This window comes from Martes martes (assembly GCF_963455335.1).
Source record: "Martes martes genome assembly, chromosome: 1".
NCBI classification, from domain to species: Eukaryota; Metazoa; Chordata; class Mammalia; order Carnivora; family Mustelidae; genus Martes; species Martes martes.
Genome location: NC_137888.1, coordinates 129,667,193 through 129,683,703, shown reverse-complemented (window position 1 = coordinate 129,683,703; position 16,511 = coordinate 129,667,193). Strand labels below are relative to the sequence as shown.

The following is a 16,511-nucleotide window of genomic DNA, read 5'->3' as shown; positions in this document are numbered from 1 at the left end:
CGTTTATTATTACCAGGGAAGAGAACTACTTGACTTCAACCTGTGATAAACACTCTCCCTCCCTGGCCTTTTGCCCCAGCCAGGCTAGTTTTACCCCAAAGGGTCAGTTTGCAGGAGGTAATCTCTCACCTTTCTCACGGTTCCCATCCAACTTTCTAAATCTTCTCTTCCCTCTTCTCACCACTCCCCCCGCCCCCCCCCCGCCCTTAGGCAACAGTCGACCTGCTGGACTCCTGTTTGCCTTAAGAAAATTTATTGAACACCTGCTCTATGACAGGAGCCAAGGATCCAAAAGATAAGGTGTGTTCCTGGCGCTCAACTTCATTCACAACCTTCTTGAGGTGGGGGCGAGGCAACATTGACAACGGAACAGACGTTCTGGAATCTAGGACGTTCTGGAATCTAGACGGCAGGGGACCTACTAGGGTAGCTCTGTGCTTGCACAGAAGAGATGAATGGGACCGATGACCTAAAGGTGGACTGGGGAAGGGGATTGCAGGGCTGAGTCTGGGAATCTAGTCCCGAAGTACTCTGTGGGCCTGGCCAGACTGTTTAGTCGACGTGGCTGGGTTTAAAAGCTCATTTACAAATAGGAGCCATTGGGAAATTGGACTTTCTCAAAACTGTTCTGTCCTTCACTAAACACTAAACACTTCCCTAAAATACGGAAAATTACTGGGTGATCTGAAGGGTTCTTTTCAGTTGAGAAGGCTGTGAGTCCATATATTTTTCTTAACACCTTAATTTGGCCAGAAAGCACTTTTATGGGAGCACAGAAAGCAAACAAAATACACATCTGGAGGCCTGCTCTTTAGTTGTTTTTGCAGTAGTAGACTTCACAAATGTTTTCTGTGATCTTGATAATCTGACATAATTTTTTATTTATTCAGGGATTTGGGGGTATGGGCTCCAGCTTTGAAGTTTCAAAGCAAGAGTAATGTTTTGTATGAGCATGGAGCCACCAGATGATTTGGTTTCTTTCTTCCTTTTTTTTTTTTTTTTTGGATTTTATTTTTAAGTAATCTCCACACCCAACATGGGTCTCAAACCCACAACCCCAAGATCAAGAGTGGTGTGCTGTACCCATTGAACCAGCACGACTCCCCTCTTTTTAGTTGTTGTTTTTTTTGTTTTGTTTGTTTTTTTAAAGCTCATTACTAGAATACTTCTCACTGGCATCCGTTAAGTAAAACTTAACTGATCAATGCATTATTTAAAGAAGAAAAATGCTGTAAATGGACATTTACTGTTTATGTTCTAATCCAGGGATTTTTGTATTTGTCACCATCATGTGAAGTTTGTTGATCATAGACCCCAAACTACACAGATAGCATCTTTTTTTTATCATTAAACATACTAAGTTTTGTCTTATAGCTTTGGAATGAAAACTTGACTCCAAGGCATAGACAGTCTTCAATGTAAAATCATGTTTTTTTTAGATTTTTAAACAAAATCCACTTTTCATGATAACTAACAAAACATTTTACATTTTGATGAAGTAAAAGTGATTTTACTAGGCATACAATCATATAAAACAGTTCTACTTTTCATAATCCTGCTGTACATTTATAGTTCCTTGAGGAACTATAACACATTTATATGTAGCTATCATTAAAATACAATTTATGGTTTGAACTGCATATATGATACTTGTTTCCAATCCAGAGAGATTACTTTATACACAGTGTATATAATAACTTCAGAAGCTGGACCAGAATTTGTTTTGGTTGGGAAAAAAACTTATTCTGAAGTCTTTATTCTTCTTCACATCTATTCTAATAAATGCAAATACCATGGTTTAATGTCTACAGGAAAAAAAATTCTATGCTGACTTCTAGTTTAATCCTAACTCACTATTTGTTAATCAAAACAGACATAAGGTGGGAAGAATTACAAAAACAGTGATGCAAATGTATAAATTTAAGGAAATTATAATGTTCTTATATTTGGATTTTTTTTTAAAGCAGTAGGTGGGGAGTATAAATCTTAAACAGATTGTTTAATTCTAACTCACTTTTGCCATATTTGGCTGTCTTCTACTAGAATCTGCTAGTATCACTACCTTTTAACATTTTTCTCTCAAGTCACTAAATGTGATGTCATTGAATCCACTATTCAAGGTGCAGGTATTAATGGCAAAAACTTACACTTACTGTTAGGAATACTTCAGCATTCTTTGTACCTGATCTCTGGTCTTTTCACTTTTAAGGGGTTGACCAACACTACTTGGATGAATTTGGCCATCTTCTAGGAGACATGAATGTTAAATTTCTATAAACAAATAATCCAGTTCTCTCTTGTTTGGAGCAATGCTGAAATTCCAAGAGGCTGCTAAGTGTGTGAATGGATCAATAGCCATTTCTACTTATCCAAAGACCTTGATTGCAAGAAGATATGTCCTTGAACAAAAACTTGGTAGTGGAAGTTTTGGAACTGTCTATCTGGTTTCAGACAAGAAAGCAAAACAAGGAGAGGAATTGTAAGTAAAAATACTTCATACAAATTTTGAGTTGGATGCCCTGTATGCATAGCTCTTAGCTGATTAAGAACATGGAGTACCATTTGCTCTTTGCATTTAAGATTCTAAGAATTTAGTAAGTGATAGAAAAGCTTCTTGAATAGTGTCTTAAGATAAGATTTTTACAGGCATTTCAGCAGGTGAGTGAAGTACCTAAATGACCTAGAATAGGGATATGGGGTAGATGAAGTGAAAATATCATTTTTATGCATACCAGAGTCTTAATTACAACATTGCTTCCACTTAACTTGATTGGAACTTCTTGAATGAGAAAGTAAGAATTGTTTATAATGATGGCAATTTTAGAAATGTTATGAAATGCAAATAAATGGTAATTCACACTTGAGGTGAATAGGGTGTACTAAGGGAAATATGGCATTAGGGGTTTTTTTTTGTTTTTTTTTTTCGTTTTTGTTTTTGTTTTTAGCTTCTATAAAGGAATTTTTCTAAATCTGTAGTCATACAGCTCTCAAATTAGACATTTAAACCAAACATGGGCTTCATCTAAAATTAGCTCAATAATATTGAGGACCCTTTTGTTACTTCCTTTTCTTTGATTTTGTTCGGACCCTTAAACTGTCATGGTAGAGAAAAACTCATAGTGCTCTTGGATGGTATGTGTGTTACAGGTAATGATGAGTCTTCCTTTCTAGCTTGAAGTTGTTTGAATTTGCTACAGTGAAAAGTTAGTTAGAACTGAAGTTCAGATGAGAAAATTGTATATCAGAAACACAGGAAAAAGAGAAAGCAGAAGGAAGAATGATCCAAGACATCAGCCCTTAACTCTGGAAGAACAGACTTCCATCCCATAATCTATTCTTTTTTTTTTTTTTTTCAGAAGTTTTGAGGCTACTCTAAATTCTTTGAGCTTTTGCCCATTAGACTTAAAATCAGTGTGATAAACATTTTCTACTTCTTAATATTACATAGGAATTATAAAGGTGAATGTTGATGCTACTATTTTATTTTCAAGATCAACTTTTTAAATGGTCTCTATGTCTAGAATTTTAAGAAGTAATTATCTAGAATTTGTAGTTTTCAGTAAATTCCTGCATGAAGAATGGTGACAGCGCTAGCACTTCTCTGGTGTCCTTAGGGCATGCTTCATGGCTCCTATCAAAAAGAATTCTTTTCCATAAATCCTAGAGGTATGATACCAGCCATGTAGAACAGGATGATAAATTTCTGAAAATTACTAGAGTACCTTTATGGAAACATTGAGAATGAGACCTAAATCTGACCCAAAACTAGTAAAAATCACATTGTAAGTGATGTGGGACCACGAGCAAACAGTCAAGAAAGAATTCTTGAGACATTTTCAGTGCAAAAAGGTGCTTTTATTATAGCACAGGGATAGGACCCATGGGCAGAAAGAGCTTCACTTTTACTGTATGAAGCTGGTGGTTGTATGGTTAGTGTTCAAGGGGGAGGGGATGTGCAGGGAGTATTAGATCATAAATGTTTTCTTCAAATTTCTACTTGTTAAACTACTTTTGTAAGATTTCTCTGGTGCTTATCATTCAGCTTGCTATTAATCATCAGTGAGATAAACAGGCAGTCATGAGACCCTTTATAAGAATGTAGCAACCAGTATGTATTTGATCCTTATCGGAACTATGCAGGCTATAGATCAGCCTTCTGGGCTAAAGGTGAACATTTTTCTGCTTCTATTCCTGATCATAAAGACTATATCAATTTTGGTTTCTTCACTTAGTGAGGAATGTGAAGAATTTTAAGAGAATTCACAAGAGAGCTAAAAAGTTGAACAAAGGGACGTAAAATAATATATATGAAGACCAAACTTGAAATCTTCAGACTTGAGATGATGGGTGAGTAAAGTGTGTAGGTGTTGGGGAGCAGAGGGAGAGAAATTAGAGAGGAAGGGGCTGGTTGGTTGGGAAGTGATTTGTCAATAACTTCCTGCACTTGCACTACTAGTCTGAAAACACCTAAATTAAGCTGAATATGGCTGATGAAGCCTAGATGTGTGGAATGAATCCAATAGTGAAAATAACTGACAAGTTATTTGATACCAGAAAGTCTAGTGTAGAATCACTCTCATCAGAATCTCTATAACATATTACATATAGGCTACATTCAGCCTTCAGATGTGTTTTGTTTGGCCTGTTGAATATTGTTTCTTTTTTAGTCTAAGTTAATTGCCACTATTTAAAAATGGGCAATCTCATAAAAATAGAGCTTTTCATTTCTCTTGGGGAGAAAACCAAACCAAAAGATTTGGTCACATTTGGTAACATATGGGCTGGAGGCGGGTAGCAGCTGCCCCCCCCCCCCCGCCTTAGTTAGACCCTGTGCTCTTTACTTAGCCATGTGCTGCCACTTTTCACTGTGTCTTCACACAGCTGTATCACACCTTTCTACTACCTGCTTGTTTTGGCAGACATTTGATTTTAGATCAATTGATTTTAGAACTCTCTGCTAAAATCATGAAGAATCATGGCTCTGGCTGCTCACAAAATTCTATAATGGTAGAAGGAAGGCTGTAACTTGTTACAGTGAAGACCATATGCTTTGAAGATGAACAGGTCAAGATATAAAGCCAATCTTATTCTTAACCAGAAGATTAAGTTTATGCAGTTTTCTAATCTGAGCTTCAGTTTTCTTATCTGTAAGATGGATATAATACTTCATAGGGTTGTAATAGGGTTAAATAAGATATCTATCTATCTACATGTATAAAATATCAAGAGAGATATTATAAAGAATATACAATATATAAATATAAGATATATTTATAAATAGATATAAATTTATTTGTAAGAGAGTGCCAAATCCTAACCACTAGACCACCAGGGAAGACCTTATAAATTTATTTGTAAATAGATGTATAAAATATAGAATATTATCATATTACCTTATGGATATCATTCATAGAAGTTGAGATTCATCTTATTTGTAAATAATCTAATTTAAAGGAATAATTAAAGGAAGCCTAATAAAACTTTAGTCATCACCCAATAACTGAAATTGGCACTCTCTATTAAGTGGCAGTTTTTCTTTTGCATTTTACTTTTTTTTTTCTTTAAAGATTTTATTTATTTATTTGACAGATAGAGATCACAAGTAGGCAGAGGCAGGCAGAGAGAGAGAGAGGAGGAAGCAGGCCTCCCACTGAGCAGAGAGCCCGATGCGGGGCTCCATGCGGGGCTCGATCCCAGGACCCTGAGATCATGACCTGAGCCGAAGGCAGAGGCTTTAACCACTGAGCCACCCAGGCACCCTGCATTTTACTTTTTTTTTTTTTTTTTAAAGATTTTATTTATTTATTGGTTAGAGAGAGAGAAAGAGAGAGAGCGAGCACAGGCAGAGAGAGTGGCAGGGAGAAACAGAGCGAGAAGCAGGCTCCCCGCCGAACAGAGAGCCGGATGTGGGACTTGATCCCAGGACGCTAGAATCATGACCTGAACCGAAGGCAGCCGCTTAACCAACTGAGCCATCCAGGCGTCCCTGCATTTTACTTTTAAGAGAGAAATCTCTCAAAGCAACCTGATCTCAAGCACGTGATTTTAAAACCTTATTCAAATATCTTTCTTGAGATTGTAGCAATTCTGTTGGCATCTCTTCTTTTTTATCTCTATGGTTCTCCAAAAGCAATTGATCCTCAGAGTGTTGACCTTTTAGCTACATAAAAGAGCACCTCATCAATGATTATGTTTAAAACATGTACAGAGGCAGGAAACTAAACTCTTACTTTTTTAGATTCTTTCCCCAGAATGTTGACAGTTGAATCTTCAGTTTGTGAGCAAAGCACATTAATTAGTACCACCCATTCACTGAGCAATTTGATTAGATAAGATTTTAAATTGTGCTTTTTACACACTAGGCCATAAACATAGGGAATTGGTTAATGTCAGAGATGGGTAGAAAATAATACTTTCTTTTTCTTTTTTAAGAATTTTATTTATTTATTTGTCTGAGAAAGAGAGCACTAAGCAGGGGGAGCGGCAGGTGGAGAGGGAGAAACAGACTACCTACTAAGCAGGCAGCCTGATGTCGGACTCGATCCCAGAATCCTGGCATCATGACTTGAGCTGAAGGCAGACACTTAACTGACTGAGCCACCCAGGAATCCAGAAAATAATACTTTCTAAAAAGATATCTATAATGTTTTGAATGCTGTTCCCTTAATAGACCAGAGAAGATCTGACTTGATTGTTTTGCAGACATTCCCCTAATATTTTAAGATTATAAGGAAAGTATATCATGATTTCATATACCAGACTATCTCTTGGTATCCCTGGTTAAAGAGTGATACTGTGAGTCTGAGATGGTCCGCAGACACTTATTAATAGCCCATGTGAAATCTAGATTTATGTAATAGGCACTTTTAGATTTAATGAAAGATCTTGACAAGAAGGAATGGCTGTTCTTTTCCATCAGAGCATTGCAGTTTATCATTATGCCACTTGGGGGCATCACTCCACCATTGACATTTTTCATATACTGTGAATTTGTGTATTTTAATTACAGTGCAAATACCACGTTCTTTTTATATTTTTATTGACTTTCTGCATTAGCTATGGAATTAGAAAAAAGCTACAGACATGACCTTTGATTAATGTGTGTTTTGAGAGAGCATTCTTTTTGGCAAAAAGATCTGTCATTCCTTTTTTAATTATCACAGTAGAATAAAATTGAACTTAAAATGAGTCTTGAGGGGCGCCTGGGTGGCTCACTGGGTTAAGCCTCTGCCTTCGGCTCAGGTCATGATCTCAGGGTCCTGGGATCGAGCCCCGCATTGGGCTCTCTGCTCAGCAGGGAGCTTGCTTCCCTTCCTCTCTCACTGCCTGCCTCTCTGCCTACTTGTGATCTCTCTCTGTCAAATAAGTAAATTAAATCTTTAAAAAAAAAAAAAGAAAAAAGAGAGTCTTGAATGGCATAAAGGTGTTTCTTTTATTTTGCATCATGAAATTTATAAAACAATATTTGAGAATATTTTCTTTCATAATTATAGAAATTCTGGTCTAATGAATGTGAGGATATAATAATGTTAACTCATATTTGTAAATATTGTTCTAATTCTACTTCATAAATTTATATTTTTGTTAAGCTGTCAGACTTTTTTTTTTAAACAGACCCACAGATTTGGATGAGGTAAAAAGTTCTTTGGCCCTTAGCATAATGCTTGTAACTTAATAGAAAAGAGATGTTAAGGAAGTAGGCTTACCCTAAGATACATGATTAAACTTTTTATTTATTTATTTATTTATTTATTTGACAGAGAGAGATCACAAGTAGGCAGAGAGAGGGTGGGGGAAGCAGGCTTCCCACTGAGCAGAGAGCCGAATGTGGGGCTCGATCCCAGGACCCTAGGATCACGACCTGAGCTGAAGGCAGAGGCTTAACACACTGAGCCACTCAGGTGCCCCTGATTAAACTTTTACATGACTACTTATACATGATTAATCATGGCCATGTTGCAATGAATTTCAACATTGATCTTATCAGCATAGAATTCTGGTTATAATGGTGTTTTAAATTTCATCAACTTAAAATACAATGACATTATTATTTAGAGTTGGTTTTGTGCTAGTCTTTTCGTCAACTCCTAAGTATTTATGTATTAAAGCTTTGATTTGTACTAAGCACCAGTGAGGAGATTGAAGCAATAGCAGCGAAGGCTTGGCTTCAGGAGCTTCCAGTGTAGAAGAAAGATGCAATTAACATACATAAAACAACTAGCAAACAGTATAATGTTTAAACATCTGTGTGGCAGGTTGCTCTCAGAGATGTTGGCCACTGTCCAGATCCCTTCCTAGCTACCTATGGTCTTTATTTTACTAGTTTCCGTGCATTATCCAGAGCTTTCATTTCTTTCCCCCTTGGTCCTGTCCATGTAAATATCCAAATATTTCCTTCTTTAACTGTGTACCTACACATTGGCCTTTGCCTAAGTATGTCAACATGGTTATCATGGAAATACTTTCTCTCTCCACAAAGCATTTCTTCCCAATATCAAATGTCTACAGCAGACAAGGACTGGAGTTAAATTGGAAGATTTACCAAGTCCTTAGAGAAATGTCCTCAAACCCGGGCCCTTGCCTCCTGCGAGAGTTTCTGGGCCTGTAGCAGAGCAGATTTTTAGAAGTCCTAACAGACATATTTCCCACCCAGCCACAGAAACAGAATGGAGGAGACAAGGCTAAGAATTGCTGGTAGAATTAGTCACACTGACAGCAGAGGGGAGAGATCCTTAGACCCTAAGAGTGTGAGAGGTGAAAAGTCATAAAGGGGTAACAACAATAATAAAAATAAATAAAAACCCACAATAGTCTGGGTCCATTATTGTCAGATAGCTCTCTTAAGTCCAGTCTCTCCTGAAAGCATCTTAGACTTGTGGCCCAGTTCCAGAATGTTCTATTGAGATACGGTCATCAATGGGGCTGGGGCCAAGGGGGTCAGGATCTTTGAAGGACAGACCCATCATTAAAGCACCACACTAGGATCCAGTCTTCAGTTTTTCATCTTAATATACCTAGAGATGGTCAGGGTTGGTAGGGGCTCATGTTAACTAAATTCAGACAAGACAGATCTGTAAATCATGATGCCATTTTTTTAAAAAAGATTTTATTTATTTGACAGACAGAGAGAGCGCAAGCTGGGGGAGCAGCAGGCAGGGGGAGAGGGAGAAGCAGTCTTCCCCGCTGAGCAGGAAGCCTGATTCGGGGCTCGATCCCAAAATACTGGGATTATGACTTGAGCTGAAAGCAGGCACTTAACCTACTGAGCCACCCAGGTGCCCATGATGCCATTTTTAAATTCAGGGCCTAGAATGAATAGTATCTCTTTTCACGTGCCCTTCCACCATTTTCTGACGTGAGTTCTGGAGAAGCTGAGTATCTAATCAGAGGTGAAAATATAACCAAAACGAAGTAGGGGGAATAATTAGACTATTTGCTTAAGCCAAATAGAGGATCTCTTCCTCATGACAGGGAACATTGTTCCAAAATGACCATTTTTCTCAGAACTGTCAAACCCAAGGTGTATCTCTGGAATAGCTCTGGGATGCACATACATTCAGTTATCTTTACAGTACCTCCTTTCCTATAATGAAAGTCATGTGCAAACATTTTATAAAAGTGCAAGTGGGCATAAAGTGGGAAAATAATCTATAATCCTGCCACCCAACTTTTGATTTCTCTCTGTGTTGACAAATATTTATTCACTCCTTCTAAGGAAACATATGGCATTGGTCACTTGGCTCCCTCAGAGATGAGACTGAAGGAGACTTACTTTTCACTTTGTGTACATTTGGAATTTTGTGCCATGTGTAAGACTAAAAAAAAAAAAAAAACCCCGCAGAGTAAATAAAAATAAAAACAAAAAAACCTCCACATGTTCATTCAACAACCATTGATCAGTATTTGCTGATCACCTGCTCTTCAAGGAGTCAGGTGGTTCTCAACCTTGGCCAAAGAATGGAATCATAGTATTTTAAAAATACATGTTCAAGTCATACCCCAGTATGTTGTTTTAGTTGGGCCACAGCATAGGCATCTGGATTTTTGAGAGCCTCCAGGTGATTTCAATGTGCAGCTAGACTTTGGAACGTCTGGTCTAGTGGAAGAGAAGAAAACTAATTGTATAATCATAAGAGTAAAAGTGATTATAAGCTGCCATATCCATTGTAAAAGGAAAGTCTTGGTTGTGCAAAGTGTGATAGACCCATGGAAGCTGGCAGCAAGGTGCTGGGCGAGGCACGGCTTCCTGAGAATGTGTCGTGTCGTTTCCGTTTCCTCCGAGACCTGAAGGATGAGACTCTGAAAAACAACGTGAGGGTTTTGGGGTGGGGGGGGATGGGGGGGGTGTTGGGGGAGGTTGGGGGAGCCAGGTGGTGGGTATTATGGAGGGCACGTATTGCATGGAGCACTGGGTGTGGTGCAAAAACAATGAATACTGTTACGCTGAAAAGAAAAAAAAAAAAAAAAGAACGAGCCCAGGGTTTTCTCACTGTATTAGGCATCAGAATTGCCTGGAGGGCTGTTAAAATGCAGATTGCGGGGCTCCACTCCCGGAGTATATTTAGCAAGTTTAGGTGGGCCTGAGAATTTGCATCTCTACCAGCTGCTCCTGGCCTGCAGACTATACTTTGAGGATCACTGAACTAGACAAAAGGGTGGGAGGAGAGTTCCATTCAGTGTATGTATAATTTTCCATCTTTTTTCTTTTTAAGCACTAAAATATAGATATTTTCCCAGGTACTAAGTACTCTTAAAAGTGTCATTTTTAAATCCTCACATAATAGTCCATTGTATGGCATTGATATCAGTTAGTTCCCTCTTGTTGGATATGATTCTGGTAACCTTTTTGAAGTAGAAGTAAAAAAAGTATTGTACCTTTCAGCATGCTCAGAGATTTAATATAATGATTTTTCCAGCATATCCAGGATATAACCCTGGAAAACTAATGAAGAACCAAGCTTCAAACACTGAGAAATGGTGGGCATTCTGTGCCATTCCACTGAGGCATATTTAGGCCGGTTATGAATTATGGCCATATTTGCTGATATGCTCAGTTGTAATTAGAAAAAAAGGATTTCATCCATTTTCAAATTTATTTTTGACATAGTGAGGAGTAGAGAAATCAGTTTTCATATTGTGTGGAATGAACTTGAAAAGACTTCTTCCCTTCCTTTTTTTTTTTTTTTTATTGACATGTAATGTAGTATTTGCCCCAGGGGTACAGGTCTGTGATTCATCAGTCTTACACAATTCACAGCACTCACCATAGCACATACCCTCCCCAATGCCCATCACCCAGCCCCTATCCCTACCCTCCAATCCCCAGCAACCCTCAGTTTGTTTCATGAGATTACGAGTCTCTTATGGTTTGTCTCCCTCTCTGGTTTCATCTTCTTCCATTTTTCCCTCCCTTCCCTTATGATCCTCTGTCTTGTTTCTCAAATTCCTCATATCAGTGAGATCATGTGATAATTGTCTTTCCCTGATTGACTTATTTTGCTTCACATAATACCCTCTAGTTCCAGCCACCTTGTTGCAAATGGCAAGATTTCGGGTTTTTTGGATGGGTGCATAGTATTCCGTTGTATATATACATATATATATGTGTGTATATACTACATCTTCTTTGTCCATTCATCTGTTGATAGACATCTAGGCTCTTTCCATAGTTTGGCTATTGTGGATGTTGCTGCTATAAACATTGGGGTGCACATACCCCTTCAGATCACTACATTTGTATCTTTGGGGTAGATACCCAGTAGTGCAATTGCTGGGTCATAGGTAGCGATTTTCAACTTTTTGAGGCACCTCAATTCTGTTTTCCAGAGTAAAAGCCTTCCTTTCTGTGTATAAGTTTTCGCTGTTTATAAAAAGGGACACTTTTCCTCTTAGCAAATTAATAAATTGATTATAGAAGCCTGACAGTGTCAAAAAATAATTAAAAATGAGTAGTAGTTCTTACCAGAATGTGTAGATTTTTATAATATTTGGAGCAAGCTTCCAGTGCCTCAGAATGTGAGAGTAATTTTCTGCTATTTAATAGCTGGTAGCATTCAGCAAAGCTAGTGCTTATATATTGCACCTACTGGCACCTATTTATGGATTTTCTGTCTGATCTAATCATTTTAACATATCCTTCCTTTCAGTTTTGATTCATTCTAAACAAAACATTAATGGATTTAATGAGTCCAACTTTGAGCTTATTTTATGTACTCTTATTAAAGCTATTATTTCTATATTATGACCAGGTGTTCTCCCCAGTGGGTATCTGTGATGAGAGGACCAGTTATTGAGTAGGCTGAGTTAGTTTAATAGGATTCAGTGGTTATGTGGTGGAGTTATGAAAACAATTGGTAAGAAACTAATGATTTCTTTCTGTTTTGCCCTGCCAGATAACAGTTTTCATTGTAGTGATCAGTTCTTTCTCCCTTAAAATCTTTGATCTTTTGAGAGAGATTATAATATGAAGGCATATTAAAATTTCTTTTAAAACAGCTCATGTTCTGGAGGATCATGTGCATCAGTTCCTGTTAGGTAAATGTGGGAAGGGTTAATTTGAACTTGGACTTCACTTTGGGCTTCACCACTGGTTCTCTGTAATAAAGTCAAGCCCCTGAGCTTCTGGCCATCTTACAACATTTAAGGTTCAGGAGATAGAAAGGAAAAAGAGAGAATAAAATGCAAGGGTGCACAGTTACTTTGACTTACCTCAATCATGGTAATGAAGTCGACATTTTAGGGTAAATGATTTACATTTTCCTGAGGCTGCTTTGTTGCATGTATTAGCATAAAAGAAGCCATGAGCTTCTTTTCTGGTTTTTAATATTTACCAATGAGACATGACTAATAAATAAAATATTTTAGGATGAGTAGGATGTAGGGAACCCCTCAGTTTCATTTTGGCTTGGGCAAAAGCCTGCTTTGAAGACTGAATCACCAAGAAGCATTTAGAAGGAAGAAAAACAGCTCACAAAAAGCCTTTTTTAAAAATGCTTTTTTCTTGCATTGCTATTATTTGAAAGAAAATAAAAGCGAATTATTGAAAATACCACAGATAGATTTTTTTTTAAGATTTTATTTATTTATTTGACACAGAGAGAGAGATCACAAGTAGGAAGAGAGGCAGGCACGGGGGTTGGGGGGAAGCAGGCTCCCCGCGGAGCAGAGAGCCTGATGTGGGGCTCAATCCCAGGACCCTGGGACCATGACCCGAGCTGAAGGCAGAGGCTTAACCCACTGAGCCACACAGGCACCCCACAGATAGATTATTGACAGGAAAAGAGTGTAGGCAAATATGGTATATTTATTAGATTTTTAGACTGTTTAAATTCTTTGCTTATTCCACTCTGTTCTTCTGATGTATTGTTTTGTTGGATTTGTGAGTAGGGAAGCTAATGGTTTTGCCAATACTGAATAATGCCCTTGGAAATAAGGAATATTATTCATTTAAATGTATGAGATGGGGGCATATCTAAGTTATTTTGATAAATAATAATTTAAAAATGTAACTGGATATGCTGGTCCCTTTACACTGTCATTGTTGACTACCACAAATTTTCAAAATATAAGATTTGTGTAAGCCTATTATTTTAAATGTTATTTTGTCTCATTTATTCAATAAGTGAAATTTTTAAAAAGATTTTATTTATTTACCAGAGAGAGAGATAGAGAGGGAGGGAGCATACAAGCAGGGGGAACAGCAGGCAAAGGGAGAAGCAGGCTCCCTGCTGAGCAAGGAGCCTGATGAGGGACTTGTTCCCAGGATCCTGGGATCATGACCTGAACTGAAGGCAGATGCTTAACTGACTGAGCCACCCAGGCATCCCCAATAAGTAAAATATTTTAAGGATGAGTGAATAATATGCAAGAACAAAACTTTATGTGTACAGTATAGTTCAACTCCCCCCCCCCCCCAGCCCAATCGAAAAGGACTTTTTTTCAGGGAGATGAGCTGATTTTTAATGGATTCCAGAGGAAACTCGGTAATCAAATCCAGGGTTTTTAATGGTTGCTATCAGAATATTTTTCAATATTTAATTTCTAACTTTAATTTCTTGACCCAAAGCAAGCATGATAACCTTAAATATAATTTGTAACTAGCCCTTCTTGGTTTTGGTTCTTTTCAAGCAGGCTTCTTATGAGACTTTTTTCTCCAGTAGCTTTTGGTGAGTCAAGCTGCCCAGCTCTCTGCCTGATGCACAGCAGGTGATTCCTCTCTATCTGTCACTTACTGAAACAGGATCAGCTGAGGGAGGCTGCTGCTTTTCTCAGTTTTTCCCTTTCTAAATTGATCTGGTTCCTTTTTTTGACACGTGCATTGACTTGTGGGCAATTTTGGTTAGCACCCACCCTTATAACTATTTTGAACTGAAAATCCGCATTGTGATTATCATCCACCTTTAAAGAACTTGGAATGAGATACATTTATAATGTAAACGTCAAAGAAGTGAGAAAGTGGAAAGCTCCCAGGTTAAAATTAGTTTCTGGGTCACTTTATTACTCTTGAGCCAATTTTCCTGGGGAAAAAAGTTGAGTTGCCATGACATCCATTTCTAAGTAGTGAATTTAGAGTGATGTACGTGACTTAAAAGTCAACAGGGGAGAAACACAACCCTTATGTTACTATTAGTTTCTTGGCTAGTTATTTCTAAGCTTAGTTTTTGGAACTAATGATTTGTAATGATTTGGAAATAGTGATTTGTAAGTTTATATTTATATGGGAAATAGACACAGTTGACACCACAAAGTTCTAAAAGTTATTTTGTATGCTATACTAATTATGTATTGTGTAAATAATTTCATGTAATATCAAAAATAAGTTAAAAAATAAGTTAATGTTATATGACATTCATTGCTTTAAAATACCATGAAACTGAATTTCTATTCCATATGTTAATAAGAACATAATCCCTTTTTATTTCTCAGCCTCTTTCATGGCCCCTATTACCTGATACTTATAAGTATGAATGAACAATTATGAAACCTTTGACATGCTGTAGGACATACTTGGTACAGCAGTGCTTTTATTTAGTAATTATGTGAAAACCCACCTGAAGTTTTAGTTATTGAAAAAGCAAACTCTGGGCATGAGGAAACTTTGGGGTATGATGGCATGCTCATTATCATGATTGTGGAGATGGTTTCATGGTCATATCCATATGTCAAAATTTATCAAATTATATATATTAATATGTGTAGTATACTATATATCAATTTTACCTTAATAAATGTGTTTAAAATATAAAACCTGGACTATGATCTATGAAAGCCTCTCAGATTATTAAACTGGTTGATTTTGCAGTTGCTAGTCATAATCATCGTGAAATTTGATAGTTTAAGCTGAATGTTGCTTTCTAATCTTTGGGTTCAGACCAGTCAATCTTCTAGTTTTTTGTTAAAATTATAGGCTTTGCTTTTCATGATCTTTATTGAGCAAGCGAGGAAGGAAATTTAAATTGTATGTTGATCCTCTTGTCATGTGTTCTAGGTTTCCAAATTTCTAAGAGTAGAAAATTTATAATATTGAAGCTTTGATTAGAATGTGTCTGGGTGTTATATGCACCTGATGAATGACTAAATTCTATCCCTGAAACTTGAGCAATATGTATTACTTTATAATTACCCAATAATAGTTAAATTGAATTTAAATAAAAAATTTTAGAAAAAAGAATGTGTTTGGGTGTCAGCTTCCTCAACTTCTCCCATGAATGGTGGACACTCAGCATTTTCATTAAAGCTTGATTGACATTTCCACTTTTCTATTAGTTTTAATTTGGAGAAACCCTTAAAAACCTAGTTAGGTTCTTTGCCTTCCATTAGGGAAAATTGGAGGAAGATTTTTGGTCTAGTAGCTCTCCTTTGCCTCACTCCCTTCTCTCCCATCTCAGTGGCCTTGCACAAATGTAGATACTGTGGATTTGGGGGCAAGATCAGCCAGTCTACTTTTTACAAAATTAGATTTGCTATTTGTTGATCAGCTGCATTTTTTTTTAAAGACTTTATTTATTGACAGACAGAGATCACAATTAGGCAGAGACAGGCAGAAAGAGAGGGTGGGGGGGAAGTAGGCTCCCTGCTGAGCACAGAGCCCGACACAGGGCTCGACACAGGGCTCGATCCCAGAACCCTAGAATCATGACCTGAGCCGAAGGCAGAGGCTTAACCCACTGAGCCACCCAGGCGCCCCTGATCAGCTGCTTTTAATTCATGTTCTCTTTCAAAGATATTTCAGTACAATGATCATTGAGCTCTAATGAGAAGTTTTATTATTTTTAGAATTGTTTTACAAAGGAAAGCTGTACAAAGAATCAATGACAGATGTGATTTGCAAGGCTGTTTAACAATACTTAGGGAAGTAAAGCATTTGGATATTTGATATGGATGAGACTTGACATGTATCTGTAGGTGACTTTTAGCAAGCCTTACTATTTTTACAGAAGTTGAGTTTTGAGCTCATAAGGGTGAATTACATTCAGAAGTTTTTGAAAACTGAGAAAAGCAGATAATTTCCT

At 37.3% G+C, this 16,511-nt stretch overlaps 1 protein-coding gene across 1 annotated transcript in view; it reads left to right on the top strand.

The window, feature by feature from the left end:
• The first annotated feature begins 210 nt into the window (after positions 1-210).
• Positions 211-16,511, top strand: part of NEK11 (NIMA related kinase 11) — a 244,359-nt gene continuing 228,058 nt past the window's right edge. Inside the window, exons 1-2 of the mRNA XM_080823107.1 lie at positions 211-300; positions 2,210-2,479. Of these exons, the coding sequence (XP_080679233.1) occupies positions 2,310-2,479 (170 nt within the window). The 5' untranslated portion in view covers positions 211-300; positions 2,210-2,309. The remainder of the gene's footprint in view (positions 301-2,209; positions 2,480-16,511) is intronic.